The sequence below is a fragment of the Notamacropus eugenii genome, chromosome 1 (assembly GCF_028372415.1).
Source record: "Notamacropus eugenii isolate mMacEug1 chromosome 1, mMacEug1.pri_v2, whole genome shotgun sequence".
Classification (NCBI taxonomy): domain Eukaryota; kingdom Metazoa; phylum Chordata; class Mammalia; order Diprotodontia; family Macropodidae; genus Notamacropus; species Notamacropus eugenii.
Genome location: NC_092872.1, coordinates 95,829,734 through 95,848,366, shown reverse-complemented (window position 1 = coordinate 95,848,366; position 18,633 = coordinate 95,829,734). Strand labels below are relative to the sequence as shown.

Here is an 18,633-nt window from a genome sequence, read left to right as displayed (position 1 = left end):
ATGTATGATTTGATTCCTTTATTTGTTAGTATGATTCCTTTTATTATTTTAAGTTGTGAAGAGATGATCACATTTCACAAACCCAGGACCATATGACAAAATTAACAAATTCTGCTGAGCGAGCACACATGAAGTTGGTGGTTGTTAGTTAGCAGTTTGAGAGAGGGGTTAGCGAGCTATGCTTTTGGCCAGGGGATCCCCATCTACTAAGAAAGAAGAAAATCTTTGAACCTCTGGATCTAAGATATCCCTGAGATTCGAAGTGGTTTTCCTGGGGGTTAGGGACTGGTTGAACAGTAGCTTAAGGAAACTAAGATAATTTAATGAGTTTCAGCCTAATCCACAGGAAAATGAGATAAATTCATAGGAGATAAAAGGAGCAAGGACCTACTGAATCATATGTGAGCATTCCTGGTCCCATAAATCAAAGACCTTGAGGCTTTCCTTTTTTAAAAAGCAGGAAGTGGTCACAGTCTGGTTCTTGATAGAGTACAAAGTTGTGCTTGGGTTAGGGTAGAGTAACCCTATCTATTCTAAAACTAGACCCGTTCACATTTATTGAGAGTAGCCAAGATCAAGGTCACCCCAGCCTCAACTCCAGAGAGGAAAATGGTGAATGAACAATGGTTGCTTCTTCCATCCATCTAGAGCAGGTCTTGTACACAGGCCAGAGGAAGTAAGTAAATTCCAAGGGATGGCATAAAGGTACACCTCACCAAAATATCTTCCCCATACTATAGAATAGTCCTTCAACAAGACAATTATTTGGGTTAACAAGAACCAACAGGAGAGAATGTTGAGAGAAGGGCTGGGAGTTGGTTATTTTATCAGGCATAGGCAAGGGTGGGCTGGTAAATGTTTAATAACTGGCTCCAGGGGGAGGAAAAAAAATATATAGGTGTATGACACACTTTTAAATTTAATATGCATTATTAACATTTGCTCCATCACTGTCTAAAATTTAGACAATCAATAAAGTAACAAATCAAGCCCTGACTTACAGCATTTGCCAATTTTTGAATTGGCAATACACTAAAAATTTTACAATCCACTCTCCTAGATGGGTTTGAGCTGGCTACAGAACACCTCTGGGACCCATAGGATAACACATTGAGAGGTATAAGGATTTTGGAGATTGTGTAGATATTCCAAACCCTATTCACTTTATAGATGAGAAATTCAACCACAATTTGCAGTGATTAATTAATCTAATCTAATTAATCTGAGATTAGTCTCATTAAGAAGATGGGTATTTTGAAGCAGTAGAAAAAAGGGAAAGAATGAGGTAATGTGGGCATATGGGGAACTTTGGGTTAAGGTAAGCATGAATGGAAACAAAGAAGCAGACTATGGGCAGTCAGAAGACACTGGGAATCTGAGGAACTGGTGAGAGAAGGTAATTTTGAAATGTAGAAAAATTAGAAGGCCTTACGTTAGTAAAAAAAAAAAAGTAACAGTACAGTTAGGCTTTTTAAAAAGATATGCACATAACAAATTAAAGTCACAATTTTTACATTAAGAAGAGAAAATAAAACTTTATTTGGTAAATATAACAAATAATTTAAAATATATTTCAAATGCATATTATGGCTAATTAACTTAGGGTAGGTAGAGAAGAAAGTAGAAAAGAGAGAAAGACAAAATAGAGAGGAAAAGAGATAAAGTGTCAAAGTGAGGGGTTCTTCAACTTTTTCATATCATGGACTCCGTTAGCAGTCTGGGGAAATCTGTAGACCCCTTCTCAGAATAATATTGTTATGTGCATAAAACATAATCTACAGGATTACAAAGAAAAACAATTATATTAAAATACAATTATCAAAATATTAAAAAAACAAAAACAAAACAAGCTCATGGACCCCAGGTTAAGAACCCCTGATCTATATAAATTTTGAAATGTTAATCTGGTAAAAATTCTCATGCCATACTCTACTATTTACAAATGTTCAACTATTTTTCATCTTTAATCCTTCAGAAGCTTTAACCTGAATGGGTTAATCCCAACTGCCCACCAAGGAAGAAATTATTCTCTTGGCTTCAGCGGCAGTGCCCAGCACAATACAACTTCCTCAGTCAGATTAAATCAAAAAGTAACTCTTTTCTTTCAAAGCTTTACAGGAATACTTTTTTAGAGACAGACTTTTACTAATTTGTATTTAGTCCCTTTCTGATTCTAAACACTTGTTATTTATGAACACAAAGTAAATGCAGTCATCACAAGGTCCACATCTACTGGCACCAAGATGGCTTACTTGGTAATATTATCAGACGAACCCAATTAATAGTACAAATAAAACCATTTACAGAAAATATACATAGCTAAACCATTCATTTCTCAAGACAAGTTAGTATAAAGAATAGTATATTTTTCCAAATGCTGTACCATTAATACACTTCAGTGTTCAACTTCACTAAAAGGTTCATTTCAGGAAACAGAAAAAATTTTGGTATACCTTCAAATGGAGTGCAAAGAGATGAAAATATTTTTTAATGCATAGTCTAGTATGCATAAGAGAGAAATTTCAGTTATATTTTTAAAATTAATCATTTTAATAGAATAACATCATTTAGAAAATCTGAATAAGGTAGAAGTTACAACTTTCAGTGTGACCTAGTAAATAATCAGCAATAGTAAAAATTGCTAAAACACATCAATTGTCAATAACACATCAATTTGGTCAATTCTGGCAAAATAGTTGCAATCAGATAATAGTTTTAAATATGCAAGTTGACCCATTTGAACTATAAATTTCAGTGAGAGAGGCAAAAGGGCTAAAAGTCAATTTCTACACAAAACTAAGAAAAATATGAAATTTTTATCATTAATGAGAAGTTGAAGTTGGAAAAATTGTCCAGGATGCCCTTAGTTTTTTCTCCTCTTCTTTGACTATCCAAATCCTTCTTCCTCCATGAACCTTTCTCATATCACTCCAGACTAAAATGAACTTTTTCTCCTGCAAATTCATAGCGCTTACTGTCTCCATGTTCATTTGTCAATAAATCTTGCATTGTTTTGTGAGATTTCTTGCACTGTTATTTAACTTTTCATGAAGGTATGTTTTACAATTAAGTTGTAAGCCCTTTACAGGTAGGGACTAGGTCTTCTATTTCTTCTTATCACCTATAGTGAACAGTGCCTTAAATGTAGTAAGCCCTCAACAAAATTAAGTCGGCTGACATGAATCTTAAATGAAAAAATTTCAGCTTTCCGTTGTAATATAAACATATTCTTACACTAGAAACTGAAGTATATTGTTTGCCAAAGTCCAGGTGAGTATAAAGTTTTAATGATTAATTCAAGACCCTTTTAGAATTTTTGTAAATATCATGCTTCAGTTTGACAGTGTAGAAAGTTTTTGTTCTAGAATTGTTCCCAAATTTTTAATCAAGGCAGTACAAGTACTATTCTTCCACCATAAAAAATAATTTAAAAGCTAAGCTTAAAAATATTAATATTTTTTCTCAAGAAATCATCACTTTGAAAACACTTATTCAAGTTTTTGGCATTTTATATTGAAAAATAGCTTTACACCTGAAATAACTGTTACTGAAAAACACTATTAACAAGTCAAAATTTGGAAAGGAAAGAAGGCAATTTCAGAATTAAAAAATCTGTGAATTACCTTTTTTCCCTAAGAACACAAATTATATTAACACATACTAAATTTTTCAACAACTTTTTAAAAAGAGACACTGTTTTGTCCAAATGGTATGTTAGCAATAGTATTTGACATGGTAAATCACTGTGGTAAAGGATGATATGGAAATACTGCCATTCTTTGTAGCTAAGTAGATACTTGCTTGAATCAGGGTCAAGCTTTGGATGCAATTTAGGTTAAATTAAGTGTTTTCTCCATTTCTCCATTAGAACACACTCAAAGTATAGTAATCTAATTTTTTTCAGTTGATAAAATAAGGAGTCATATTCAAGGAAATTTATATATAAAAAAAGTAGAGTCTACCACAAGACTCAAGTCTGCAGAAGTTCACTTTCAAAACTCAAATAGCAATTTGAAAATTTACTCTTTTTTTCCTTCATTGCTAAATTTTCTCCTTTTCAGTTGCAGGAATTATATCATTTTATCCTTGGGTCTTCAAAGTATGTATCAAAATAGATGCTTCCTAAAATTATTTTATTGATGTACTGAAAATTGCAAATAATAAATGTATCCCATCTTGAAAAATAAATAAATAAACAAGTAAAAATAAAAAGAGACGCTGTATTTAGGTAGGTTAGATGATACAAATTATACTCATAAGGACAAGGCAAACACATTTTTCTCAAAAACTCAATGCCTCACATTTTCCAATTCCAATAAAACCCCAGTGAAAGAAAGAAATTCATGCTTTCATTCTTACAGGAATTTTGATTAAACTTTTTGTGGTTCATTTTATAAACACACAATTTGTGAACTATAAACTTTGAATGTAAATGAACCTTGAATAATTTTAAAATATCTAAATCAAAACTACTAAGGCTTATTTGAAAACATTGATGTTCTTAAAAAATAAATTTAATATCAGTATTTGGGATGTTTTTACTGAAACCCCTAAATAAATTCTTCTTAAAACAACAAAAGGGAAAATTTGTTCAACACATTCTTGAAAATTTCAGTTGCTCTATCTCAGTAAAATACATGTGGAAGTAAAACTTCCATTTACTTGAAATGGGAAACAGAAGTTCTAGTTATAATTGAATATTCAAATGTTAAGTGAAAATTAAAATTTGAAACAAGAATTATCAGATTCAAAGAGTAAAATGTCGTAAAATATACCTGACAATAAAGCTACTTCATAATCTCTCTCTGATGATTAAGATATTTCAGTGCCTTAGTTCATCATAATTATTAATTATCTATGGCACTCTGGGGGAAAAAATCAGTTATTTGATCTTTTTGGTTATTTGGTTTCTGTGTACACAGGACTTTGCTTAAGGCCACTGTTGGCGCAGAGGACTATGAGCCTAAAGGAGTAGGATGAGAATTCAGTATCTTCAGTCTGAAAAAAAAAAGTATTTATGTATGTATGTGTATACACATATATTTTTTATATGTTATATAAAATATACATACACATACATACGTACATATATATACGTATATATATATATATATATATTTTTAGGTTCCCATTACTGTTTTTCTTATAACAATAGTTTTTGTAATCTAATATTTGTGTTTTCATAGTACTTTTAAATTATAAGAATGGTAAAAAGTGACATAGTAATTGCTTTATTAAACAATAACACTTTTTAATTGATAGTAACTAAAATATCAGATGAATAAAATCGACAATAGCCCTACCCCTTTTGTTCTTTCAAACAAAAATGAAAAGACATTTTGGTAATAAAATATATACAAAATTATTAATACTAAAAATTTTTTCTCTGTTGTACAATAATACTTCATAATGAAACATGCTATAAGAATTATTAAATAACATTTACCTGGTTCAACTCACTGCATTTTAGGAAATAAATTTTGGCCACTTGATGAGAACAATTTGTTTAAAAACAATCATTTCCCTGGGGATCTTTCGACTTCACTGGCCTCCTTTTCCTTAAGCCATGAAAAAACTGACGACAGTGTACCATCACCACTTTGTTGTGAGTAGCAAAGGAAAGAAGCCCAGAGAAAACCGCAAAGTCCCAAATATGCTGTTCTCAAGTAAATGGGAACAAAACTGAAGTTGAGAAGCTGTGGCAGAAAGAAGAAGAGTTTGTTATTGGTGTTCTGTATAAACTACACTAGAAAGTTAGCACAGAAAGTAGGTTTGAAACTCACCTGCACAAAAGGCCAAAACATGAGACCAGTCTGCAACAAAGGAGAATTTTATTATTATGTTTTTCAACCACATGTATTAATTTCATCGCTCAGTTTACAAAAGCCTGAGAAGTACATGGCAGAGGCTAATCATGTGGTATTGGGTTTAGGCTAAGCTGCTCAAATTAGATCTCACTCGTAAACTAGAGAATGAAATAAACACAGTAGAAAAGGTTAAATTTTGTTAGTCATACTTATACTCTGAGAATAGAATGCTAGCCAGCATCAACAATGAATATGTAAGACAAACATTTCTTAAAGACACAGTAAAATAGATATTGTGATAAGATATTAGACTGTAATATCTTATCACATATTTCAACTGACTCAAGAAAGTACTTATGAAATATGACATCAACTCATAGGAAAATATTCTGGAAACAAAAGGAGCTGCCATTCGGTGTAAGACTATCATATAATTCTTTGATATGAATAATAAGAATATGAATGATAAGAATAATAAGAAAATATGAATATGAATAATAAGAAATTAAAACTACATTAAGTTGAAATATATTGTTTACCTGCCTTCTTAGCAGATTCTAAAATACTTCACATATTTCTTTTAATAAACTTCAGATGTAACTTTCTTGAAAGTTTAACAATCATGAAGAATTTGCTTTTTTTTTTTAAAGGTATCTTAAGTATTTAAGAAGATAGGATCTTAGATCTAGTCCTAAAAGAGACTTCAGAAGCCATCCATTCTCATATTCTCATTTTAATAGATTAGAAAACCAAGGTCTGGTAAAATTAAGTGATTTTCCCAAGGTCACATAAGTCATGACAGAGGTAACATTTGAACACCAGGTAGCAGCAGGTAGCTTCGGAGCTAGTGTTCTTTTCATCATACCACAGAGACTATTTTTTAATTAATTAATTTTATTTATTTTCAGTGTTCTATAATCACTACCATATAACTTAGATTATTATTTTCCCCTCCCTCTCCCCTCCCTTTCCCTTCCCTCCCCGAGATGGCTTACAATTTTGTATAGGTTCTACACATACATTCCTATTAAATACGTTTTCACTATAGTCATGTTGTGTTGAGGAATTAAAATGAGTGGCAGAAATAACCTAACAAACCAAAACGCAATACACACACACACACACACACACACACACACACACACACACACAAAATGATCTACTACATTCTGTGATTGAATTACATAGCTCTTTCTCTGGATTTGGAAGGCATTTTGCCCTAGAAGACCACTGGGAATTTTTTTTAAGTTCTTGCATTGCAATGAAGTTCCAAATCTACCAGAAAAAACTCTCACACACTGTGGTCGTTGCTGTGCACAAAGTTCTCCTGGTTCTGCTCCTTTCACTCAGCATCAGATCATATAAGTCCTTCCAGAACTCTCTGAAGTCTTCTTGTTCATCATTTCTTATAGAACAATAGTATTCCGTTACATTCATATACCTTAATTTATTCAGCCATTCCCCAATTCATGGGCATCCCCTTGATTTCCAGTTTTTGGCCACCACAAAGACAACTGCTATAAATACTTTTGTACATGTGGGACCCTTTCCCATTTTTATGATCTCTTGGGGATACAGTCCTAGAAGTGCTATTACTGGGTCAAAGGGTATGCACATTTTTGTAGCCCTTTGAGCATAGTTCCAAATTGCTCCCCAGAATGGTTGGATCAGCTCACAGCTCCACCAATAGTATATTAGTGTTCCAAGTCTCCCACATCTTCTCCAACATTTATCATCTTCCTGTTCTGTCATGTATGCCAATCTTATAGGTGTGATGTGGTACCTCCGAGTTGTTTTGGTTTGCATCTCTCTAATCAAAAGTAATTTAGAGCATTTTTTCATATGACTATAGATATCTTTAATTTCTCACGAAGACTATTTTTAAAGAGAGGAATGGAAAGGGATATCTTTCACAATTATAGAAAAATATGTAAGCAGACACAGAATTAAAGACATAAAAAGTCATGCAGTGGTTAAGCATCTGAGAAGGGGTTTGCACCCTCCTCATCTCACTCCAAAGCTATTCCCCAAAGCTCCAGTCAAAGGACATGAACAAATGGTTTTCAAATGAGACAGAAATGATCAATAACCACCCAAAAAGTGTTTAAAATCATTAATCATCAGAGAATGGCAAATCAAATAAACTTGCTTTATTATCTTACCCTGAAACTAGCAAAAAAAACCCAACTTTTTTTCCTGAAAGATGGAAAGCATCACTGGAAGGACTGTAAAAAAGATAGGTACGTTAATTTACTCCAGGTATAACTGTGAATTGGCTCACTCATTCTGGATAAATTTTTAATTATGCAAAAACATTACTTGATTGTTCATATGCTTTGATACAGAAAGGCACACACTATTGGAAATCTTTAAAAGGTGTGAACCATTTAATAATTTCATCTTCTAAGGAGGTTATCTGCAAGAAAAGTTTCAGAAGTCATTCTCTCAGATAGGACGTTGTTAGGTTGAAATATTGCTCCAGTGTAGGAAATGATGAGCTGGTTGATTTAGAAATACATGGAAAGACTTAACACTTATGAAAGAAGATGTCATCCACCTTCAGAAAAACAGATAATAGGAAGAAATAAGCATAGTATGGTCTTCTATATGTGTATGGATGTATATGTGTATATTTATAGATAGCTGGGTGTCGGTGTGGGTGTGGGTGTATCCACAATTAATTGTAGCTTTCTTTAGGGGAAAAAATAAAGTAAAAAGGACACAGCAGAGAACACAAGAAAACCAACAAGGAAGCCAATAAAAGCTGGGTAGCTCTGAAAACAATGTGTAATATTTGTTATATAGGTTTTCTTGAAATGGAAATTTATTATTTTATATTGAATCCTTTCATCCTCTGCTGCGTATACGATACTTTTTTCTTTTCTCATTTTATATTTAAGTTTAAAATTTTAAAAAATCTACAAAAAAAAGAAAAGGTTCATAAGTAAATGTCATTTCAGTTTCACTAGGCTCTTCCCCAGAGACTACAGATAATATTCCATGTTTTCAAGAGCCAAATGGAAGGTTGAACAAAGAACAATTTAGATTTCCAGTTTGGAATGAGAGCTACAACCAAGTATGAGGTACTTCTCCCTATAGTCATGGAGAATATTTGTGTTTTGTCTTTGAACTATGAGATAAAGTATGGAAAGGACAAAGAGAAAGATGAAGAGAAATTTCTTTCTTGTGAGAATTATGCTGTTATTTTATGAAGTATCAGAAAGAATCTATAAAAAACTGACAGTTTTTAGGGTTCTCCAGAGACATTACTTGTGAATAAAAGGGAAAGAAAAAGGGCTAACATGATTTGTTTCTGGAGAGGTTGAAATTAACTTATAATTAGGAGAAATATTAAGAGGATTCTTGAGAGACTTCAATAGATATTTCAGATGATAGAATTGCATTTCCAGAAGTGAAAAACCATCATCTGTTGTTCTAGTGAGGTTTTGAAGTGACTCTGGTTGTGATCTTTTGATAACAGGGACAAATTTGAGAGGGACAAAATATTGTAAATAATTATACATTACTTTTACTGTTGATTTCACTTATTAATGAATTATATATTTGGTATTTTTTTAATATTTATTATTTAATAGTAAATATTCAATATTTATTTAATCATAGCAGATTTAGGAATTTAATATAGAGATAAATGAGTAGCTGCTATGGGGGGAAGCAATTTCTGTGGTTTATTCAGTATATAATATTTACTGAACTGGTGGAAGATTGAGTCAAATGTTTACAGGAAAGAAGCTGTAAGTCTATTAATTAACAAGAAATATAAAAACATGCCCCAGTTTTATTCTAGCACTAGGGATGATAACAAACACATGGAAACACATCACATGGCAAGTGATGAGAAGTCACCTATAGGTTGTGCAGTCAGTTCCTTCAACCTTGGTACATATAAATATGTTCATAGCAGAATTAAATTATTAAAAACAAAACAAAATCCGGACAATGTTCATAAAAACAACAACAATACGAAAATTATAACAACACTAAAAGACAGTCACATTCAGATTAATTGTATGACCAATCTTGGTTGCAGGGAACAGATCTTGCAAGTCCCTCTTTTCAGTCGAGAGCTAGAAAAGCTAGAAAAAAAAAATGTACACAACTACTGAGGAATTGCTGAACAAATTATGGGATACATTTGTGCAAATATGAAGTATTCAGAGAAACAGTATAAGAAATAATACAAGGCCCAGACAATATATACAGCAACTGAAACAACATGGAGAGGCAACAAAACCCCAGGCATATGAGCAGTCAATGCTAATATACTGTCAGACATAAAAGGCAGAGTCCTCAGCAATCGACAAACTTTTTTACCCAATGGAGAATTTTTAAATGGGATGTTGTTTGTATGTTCATTGAGAACTGTCTGTTCTGTCAAAAGAAAATGTATCAATCCATTGTTTAAACTTTTACTTCTGTCTTGTGGCTTTACATTCCAGTTATTTCCTGATACACTCCACTGTTAATTCGCTTTCTAACAAAGAAAAACAGTTTGGCAAAACCTGTCACTGCAACCATGAATGAAACATTTTGAATTTTTGGTTCCTTTTCTCTCTACTGAAAAGAGAGACTTGTGCTTCAACAATTCACTGGAATCAATATTGGTCATATAATGAATCTGAATTTGACTGCCTTTTAGTATGGTTTTAATTCTAATTGTGTATATTGTTCTGGTTCTGTTTTTTTTTTTAATAACTTTTTTGTAATTCTGAACTAGACTAACACCAACAAATACTAACGCTACCCTATGCAAAGAACAGAAAAAGAAGAATATATATATATATATAGTGAATTTCTACAATATATAGTATATAATAAATTCAGCACATTAGTTTCAAAGCTGTCCTATCTACGTCTCCCTCTGAACTTCCTTCTGTCATTTAAAAAAAAAGCTTCAATAGCACTCTTTTTTTTCATCATTATCACTCCCCTTCCCTCAATTTTTTAAAAACCCTCCTTTGCAACAAGCAAGCACAGTCAAGCAAGATAAATCCATACCTTGGCCTTACTGAAAATGCACATGTATGGAAGGAGGATTTTGTTATCCTTGTTAGTTTAGTTTAGTTTAGTTTCTCAGGATCCATGGCAATTTCTAGTTTCTAGGTGTTTGATAATAACTCCTAGAATATTCTCAAGGATCCCAGATAGTAATTCCTAGAATCATAATGACAGACAGTCCTACTGAGGCATTGCCATGAGATAAGGGGTGTGACATAATGTACCATTTACCACACTTGTGCAGAACGATGATATTGCTAAAGTTAACTTGTGAGCTTAATGTTGGCAAAAATGCTTTCTTTGTCTGTTGCCCTATAAAACAAGTGGGCACTGGTCAGTGAGCGGGGAAACTATAGGGAACCCATAGGGGAATCTATGTGTGCCTTGGTTAACCCCTCTCAAGGTTTGAGGGGATTTAGGGGAGTGAACAAGCTGTATCTGTCTCGACTGACCCTATGGAGACATAGGGGTGGTTACCCCCTCTTCACACTGGCCCCTGTGAGAAGGATGATTAGGGAATGTTGTAAGAGCTGGTTCTCCCATTATTATCAGCAACTGTTCTGAGAAGACTAGACTAGAATAAAGTAAGATTATTAACCCCTCCAAAAGTATCTGCCTGTCTGACCAGATCAAGAGTGAACCTGTTAGAGTCTGGAGTCTCAAAACTCCATGCATCCTGTGTATTATCTGTGAAACAGCACATAACTGATTGTAAGGGATGAGTGGTGAAGAATATTACCCACCTCCTGACAAGTACACTAACACAGTGAGACATACCACACTTTTGCACATGGCCAATAATGGTATTTTGTTTTGCTTGACTAAGCTTATTTGTTAAAAGGTATTTTTTTGCTTTCTGGGGAGTAGTTTGAAAAGGAGAGAAAAATGCAATTTAACTTAAAAAAAAAATGCATGTAACATTCTGTCCCTTATGCTGAGATCTGTGAACTTCTAAAAGCAAACAAAAAGAAATGTGATAGTTATATTTCAATATAATTGACTTCCTTTCAACTGTATGTTATTTTATATGTTTAAAAACATTATTCTAATAAGAGGTCTATAAGCTCAAGAAGATTGCATTGCCCAAGAGGACCATGACACAAAAAGTTAAGACTTCGAGATCTGGTATATCATCCTCTATCAAGAGTTAAGCAGTATGCTTTGTTACTAGTTCTCTGGAGTCTTCACTGGTCATTGCAATCATAGTCTATTAGATTCATATGCCATAATGTGTTCAACCACCCCATAATGGATAGGTATCCCTTTAGTTTCTTTACCACAACAAAAATTGCTACTCTATATTTTTTGCACACATGCATTCTTTACCTCTTTTTGAATTTGGGGGCAGTATATCTAGTAGTAGTATTTGTGGGGTCAACACTGGGTTCTGCTTATTTCATTCTGCATCATGTTCATTCAACTCTTCCTATATTTCTCTGATTTCCTCATATTAGTAATTTCTGAAGACACAATAGCATTCCATTACATTCATTTACCACAGTTTGTTCAGTGATTTGCTAATCAGGGCACTCACTTTGTTCCCAGCTTTTTGCTATCACAAAGAGTTTTGCTATGAATGTTTATGTATACACATACACACACATCTGCATGCAAAAATACATATATGGCTTTTCTTTGTGTCTTTGACTTCCCTGATCTATATATCCAGTAATGAAATCACTGGATCAAAGGATGTGAAGTTTTCTAACATTTTTTTTGCCTAATTCAAGTTGATTTCCAGAATGGTTGACCAATTCACAAATCCACCAAGATTGTATTAGTGTGTCAGTCTTTCCATATCTTCTCCAACATTAGTTATTTCCATCTTTTGTCATTTTTAACACTTTCATTGTTGATCATGAAGTAAAACCTCAGAATGGTTTAAATTTGTGTTTCTTTCACTATTTGTAATTTGGATTTTTAACATGGTTGTTGATTATTTGGACTTCTATAAAAAACTCTATATCTTCTGACCATTTGTCTGTTGGAGTTTTGGTTTTATATATTTATGTCAATCCACTGCAAATGGATTATATATTATATAAGTAATAATAATATATTATGTTATTATTAATATATTATATTTATAATAATATTATAATTAATATAATATTATAACATATTATATAAGTAGATTATATCTAAGGATAATAGACTTTTATCAGAGACATTTGATGCAAAGATTTTTCTCACAAAATTCAATTTTTAAAAAGAAAACTGACAATGATTAGCAGAAGTAACAAATAATTTCATCACCCTCCATAAAAAGGCTTTCTAATTTTTATGTTAAAAAATATTGAACTTTTAAGACAAACTTTGACTTAAAAAAGGAGTTGGAGTGGCCTAGAAACTACAAGTTGCATTATCGTAAATATTACAAACATATTGAACTTTTAAGACAAACCAATATAGGTTTAAGTTTAAACCTAAACTGGTTGTTCTAGTTAGTATGTGAACATCAAGTAGATACTCTTTGATTTGTTTTGTTCCTTTTCGTTTTAGGAGATAATGTCAGTTGACCCTAGGGAAAAACAAATCAGATAACTCCAAGTAGTAATCTTTGGAGAAAGGGTACCAAACTGCTGTGAAGATCAAAGGGGTAATAGGTAACAGGCAAATACGTGAAGGAGTTGATGAATAAAAGGTCTCTAAAGGATTACACCACCACATAGTGTTAAAAAAAAAACAAACAAACCCTAAGACCCTTAAATAATCCAAAGTAAAGTCCCTACCCACTACCTAATCCTCACTTCTACTGTCATCCAGGCAACTTGAAGCTGGCCACCTAACAAAACCTTTTCCCCTTCAACACACCCCTCTTAGGGCACATATTGCTGTTCTGGGACATCCCAACTACTCACTTCTTTTACTTGATAACATTTCTTCCTAATCTTTACGCTCTTATTTTCACTGAAGGAGGCTACTGTTAAGTATTTCTTTGGATCAGATTTCTTCTTTAATATTCCAAGGATCCATGATTTCATCCATGCTGATACTTCCTCCACAACTGCTGACTATAATCCCTTGTGCCTTAGAAGTCATTTTATTGAACTGCTGTAGCCAAATAAATAAATGAAAATAGTCACCACTTGATGGCCAACTCTATGGTAATGATTCTACTCAAATTTAGCTAGGCTGCCTTAGATGAGGGGCACAATGGTCTCCTAAACAAATTATAATCTATCACCACATGAAGTCTTTCCATCTTGCTAAATAAGGCCTGCCAAATCAGAGTGGAAGCTTGGATGTTTGAGGACTCAGAGTACCTTCCATGTCACAGTGAGGAATTAGTCTAAAATTTAAATCTGGAGGAACCAGATTCTATCCATATGATGAAATTACAGGGCAGTCAATCTACACAGTCTGGTTTATTTGCCACCCCTTAGGGATAGCCCTGGGTAATATAACCCCTAGCTGCAATTGTCTTTGTTAATACAGAGAATGGTTTCATTCATGGGGACTTAACAGAAAGGTTGCCTTTACAATTGTACACCTGGAAACATTGGCTGCGATTATGAGAACTGTTCTACTGACTAAATCACGCACAGTTCGGCATTATTACGGTTTTGCAGGAACTTTCTTGGACCCCGAATCTAAATAAACTGTGGTCAGTGTTAACCCAAGATAACATAACCATGTTAGAAAGTATAGAAAGGACTGTGATTAAAGTGCTAGAGTAGAAATATATCCTTCCCCCTTTGGCCCATGCCTGAGGAAATCTTATTTCTCAATCCCTTTTCCCTTTTATTTTGTAAGCATAGGGAGGCTTTATATGCCATGTGAGGTTTTTTTGTGAGCCATGAGAGGCTTTATAGCCTTAGCACCGGAAGGAACCTTGGAGAGCACACCCGCCCCTCATTTTAGACATGAGGAAATTAAGGTCAGAGAGATTTTGATTTGCTCAAAGTCACAGGGATATTAAGTGGTAGAGCTGGATCTGACTTCCAGTCTTCTGACCAAATCCTACATTTATATCGTACTATATTGATTTTTAAAAAGGTAGGGGAAGTAATTGGCTCTGCCATACTAACAAAGGGATACCCTAGTACAATTTCTCAAACTATTTGGTCTCAGGACTCCTTTACACATTTAAAAATTATTGAGGACCCCCAAGAGCTTTTATGTGGGCTACATCTACTAATATTTACCATAACAGAAATAGAATGTCTCAGTATTATTATGAGGGGGTAGAAGGGAATGAGCATTCAATAAGCACCTACTATGTTAAGCAATTTACAAATATTATCATATTTGATCCTTTATTTACTAACTTATTTAGGAGAATAGGTTTGACCTGGTGGGTTTTGGGAACCCCACACTTTAGGGGTCATTGACCTGGTTTAACTAATTTTCAAAATAAGAATATTAAGAAATATACAAATTAAATCTTGCTTACTTAAGAACAATAGCCAGTTTAACAAGTCAATTCATCAACTGAACAAGCATTTATTAAACCTACCCTTTGTAAATATGCAGAGATCCTGACCACAGATACCAAAATTTAAATAAGATACAGTCCTTGGAGCTTACTTAGAGCCTTGTGTTCATCTTTCGTTACTGAAGAAGACCATGCCATCAGAGAAATGATGACATGACTTGCACTTGACTTCGTTTTGAGTGAGGGAGAGCTGTGCAAGTCACCAGCCTCACTTCTCCTCCAGAGCCATCTGAATCCAGTGAATAGATATTCATCAGGATGACTGGAGATGACCCAGGATGCACATATATACACACATACATATATGTATAAATTATATAACAAAATATGCATGAAAACATAATGTCATAAAAAGGTCTTGCAAAGCAAAGTACAATGTAAAGTTTAGTGGGGGAAGATTTGTACTGGTGGAGGAGGTGGCATTTGAGTTGGGTTTTAAAAGCTGAGCAGTTGTATTATTAGAAATTGCATTATCATAAGTATTACTTCAACCTGATAAAAGGTGGGAGGGAGGACATTACAAGCACAGCAAACAGTATATAGGCAAAAATTTGAGGGTGGGAAAAGTGCAAGGAGTGTTTAGGGATAAGAATTTGGAGGGAGAAAAATAAAGTAAAATAAAAATAAGCCTGAAAACAAAAGATAGGATCAGACTTTGTTGGATGGCCTTGGAAAGCTAGGCTAAGGAATTTAAACTTTATATACTGAAATTGTTGAGCAGTGGACTGACATGACCAGACCCATACTAGACCTAATGTTCTAATATGACCTGGTTGGTACTTACCTTATAAGTATTCCAGAATTTCTGCCTCAGGTCCAAAAACTTATCCTCTTTCCCCTGAAGTATACTCATGCCTATTTGTAAAAACACATACAACAGGAATTTTAAAAGACCAAATATATATTTTACCATACTGCATACTTTGTGTTGTTCAGTCATATTGGACTCTTTGTGACCCTTTTGGGGTTTTCTTGGCAAAGATACTGGAGTGCTCTGCCATTTCCTTCTCCAGCTCATTTTACAGATGAAAAAACTGAAGCAAACAGGGTTGAGTGACTTGCCCAGGGTCACCTAGCTAGTAATTGTCTGAAGCCAGATTTGAACTCAGGAAGATGAGACTTTCTGGAGATTGATCCACTCTGCCACTTAGCTGCCCATACTGTATGTTCCTACTGTATAAAAAGGGCAGTGAGGTGGTGAAGTGGACAGAATGTCAGGCCTGGAGTCAGGAAGATCATTCCACCCCTCCACAAACAGGGTTATGAAGAGTTGGACTTGGCTGAAAAGACTGAACACCACCACTATAGGAAGAAAAGCTACTCCTTTTTTCCAACAGTGGGCATGGTTAGTAATCACTTGACATAAAGAAATGTAAATACTTTGACTTAAAAAAGGAGTTGGAATGGTCTAGAAACTGCAAATTGCATTGTCATAAGAATTACAAACAGAATTCAGAAGCCAAGAATCTACATTGCCTTTTGACAAAATCTTTTACAAACCATATTCTTTCACAATGCAGAAAAGCTGGACTTCTCCATTTTATGAAGAATAAAAATGAATTCCAATAGTATGCCTTCTGGTAAATTGGTGGCAAATTCTTAATCTAGACATGTTAAGGCAAAATCAAGACTCCTAAAAAACACCTTTAAATGACAATTTAGCCAAAAAAATGAAGACCATCTCAAACATCCCATTTCTTGCATTTTGATATACCCAGTGCTACATCATCAAACAACCCTTTTTTAGTCTCTGAGCCCTAGGCTTCCCAATTCTGAGGCCTAAGTTTTCTCATTTTTTTGTCTGGTTTCTTTTGTATGTGGTTCAGTTTCCAGTCAATAGCAGGAGAGGGCTGTAAGGAACCCTGAGACAAAGCCTTGCATTTGGGGCCAACTTCTGACCCAGATCCTGTAACCACTCAAGTGTGAAATAGTGTAGGGAAGGAGGTAGTTCACTAAGGGTATGGCTGTGAACAGTAAAATGCAGCAGCTTTGTGTGCATACTGTCTGGGTGTATACTGGCCTGTATGTTAAACCTCCTGTTTTCCGTTTTTCTGGGGTGAATCCAGAGGCAGGAAGGGAGGTCGATAAATATGCAGACATTCATCACCAAGATGTATAACTGTGGGTTTTGTGTGTGATCATTTTTTCCCCCTGAAACCACTCCCGCATAGTCAAAGTCAAGAGTCTGACAGGTGGCTACATTTTCCAGTGAGAAAACCACAACGAGCTGGTTGTGTCTGTCCATGTGCATGTGAGTGCTGTGAAAAATCTTTTGTTTCCCTATTTTCTGCAACCAGGTCTCTGGCTACATTTTCAGATGCGATCCACAAAGATAAACAGGTTGCCTGCGTATGTGTACGTTCATGTGTGTGTGTGTATGTCCACGGATTGCATTTGTATGGGTGAAATCTCGTTTCATTTTATGCCACCCCTTTCCAAGAACAGGATGGAGGTCGCTACATTTTCTGGTGGAAACAAACCATGTATGCGTGCTGTGTGTGTGCCACGCACTGCGAGGGCATGCACCATACGGCTGGTGTGTGCGGATGAGGTTGACGTTCTGTATCCCGTTTCCAAAGGAAAGTAGCCGGCTGCGCAGCGCTGGCACCTCCTGGAGGCCAGGTCCGAGGGGCTACGGCGCCCCGCTCCCCGGGGCCCCGCAGGGCCACCTTCCAGCCTCCGCAGCGCCGCCCCGCATCCCGCCTAGCTCCCGGCCCACACTGTCCGCCCCAGCGGGCCCTCACCCGTGTAGAAGCCGCTCAGCGCAATGGGCCCGCCCAGCAGCTGGTCGCACAGCACCTTGCCCAGCACCGCGCGGGGCGTGCGGCCCGGCAGCGCGCGCTCCAGGAGCCCCAGCCACACGTAGTTGAAGTTCGCGTGGAAGCCCATGGCCACGATGGTCACACGCCTCGTCTGCTGCAGATCGGGCTCGCAGCCCCGCAGCAGCTGCTGCAGTACGTCCCCGGACGAATACAGAACCCCGTAGACCAGCACGTTGGCGGGCCACGGGTAGCGCCGGGCTGTCCGCGGCACGATCCGCCACCAGCCCCACATCGCCGGCCTCTTTGGCCCCCTGGTTGGCTTGGGTGCGCGTCCCCTCCGCCCACCCCTGAGAGGTTTGACAGCGCCGGTGTGGGCGAGAAGGTGGGCCTACAGCCGCGCCCTTCCACGCGCCCTTGGGCACCACCACTAGCAACAATCAGGGCTCCTTTGTCTTTCGCCTCCTAGGCTGCACCTACTGGAGCCACCGGCTGTCAGACCCGCCTCCCTCCGAGGCTTCTATTGATGTATGCCCCGGGTCGGGTCTGACCTGCAGTCCTGGCAGAGCTGCCCCGGCCACGTCTAGCTTCGATTAAACCTTTGCCCCCT

The 18,633-nt window shown here is 35.8% G+C and overlaps 1 protein-coding gene across 2 annotated transcripts; it reads right to left on the bottom strand.

Moving 5' to 3' along the window:
* Positions 1-1,507: 1,507 nt before the first annotated feature.
* On the bottom strand, positions 1,508-18,412 carry MPV17L (MPV17 mitochondrial inner membrane protein like). 2 transcript variants are annotated; one of them, XR_011967276.1, is made up of 5 exons: positions 18,009-18,412; positions 16,049-16,119; positions 5,784-5,813; positions 5,447-5,696; positions 1,508-1,775 (listed from the first exon to the last, which is right to left on the bottom strand). XR_011967276.1 is itself a non-coding variant. In XM_072610271.1 (4 exons), the coding sequence occupies exons 1-4, from the start codon at positions 18,316-18,318 to the stop codon at positions 5,517-5,519; spliced, it is 591 nt and encodes a 196-aa protein (XP_072466372.1). In that variant the 5' UTR covers positions 18,319-18,412; the 3' UTR covers positions 5,217-5,516. The 2 variants fall into 2 exon arrangements, 1 of the variants encoding a protein (XP_072466372.1); XM_072610271.1 differs by lacking the exon at positions 1,508-1,775 and having other exon boundaries at positions 5,217-5,696.
* Between the last annotated feature and the right edge of the window lie 221 nt (positions 18,413-18,633).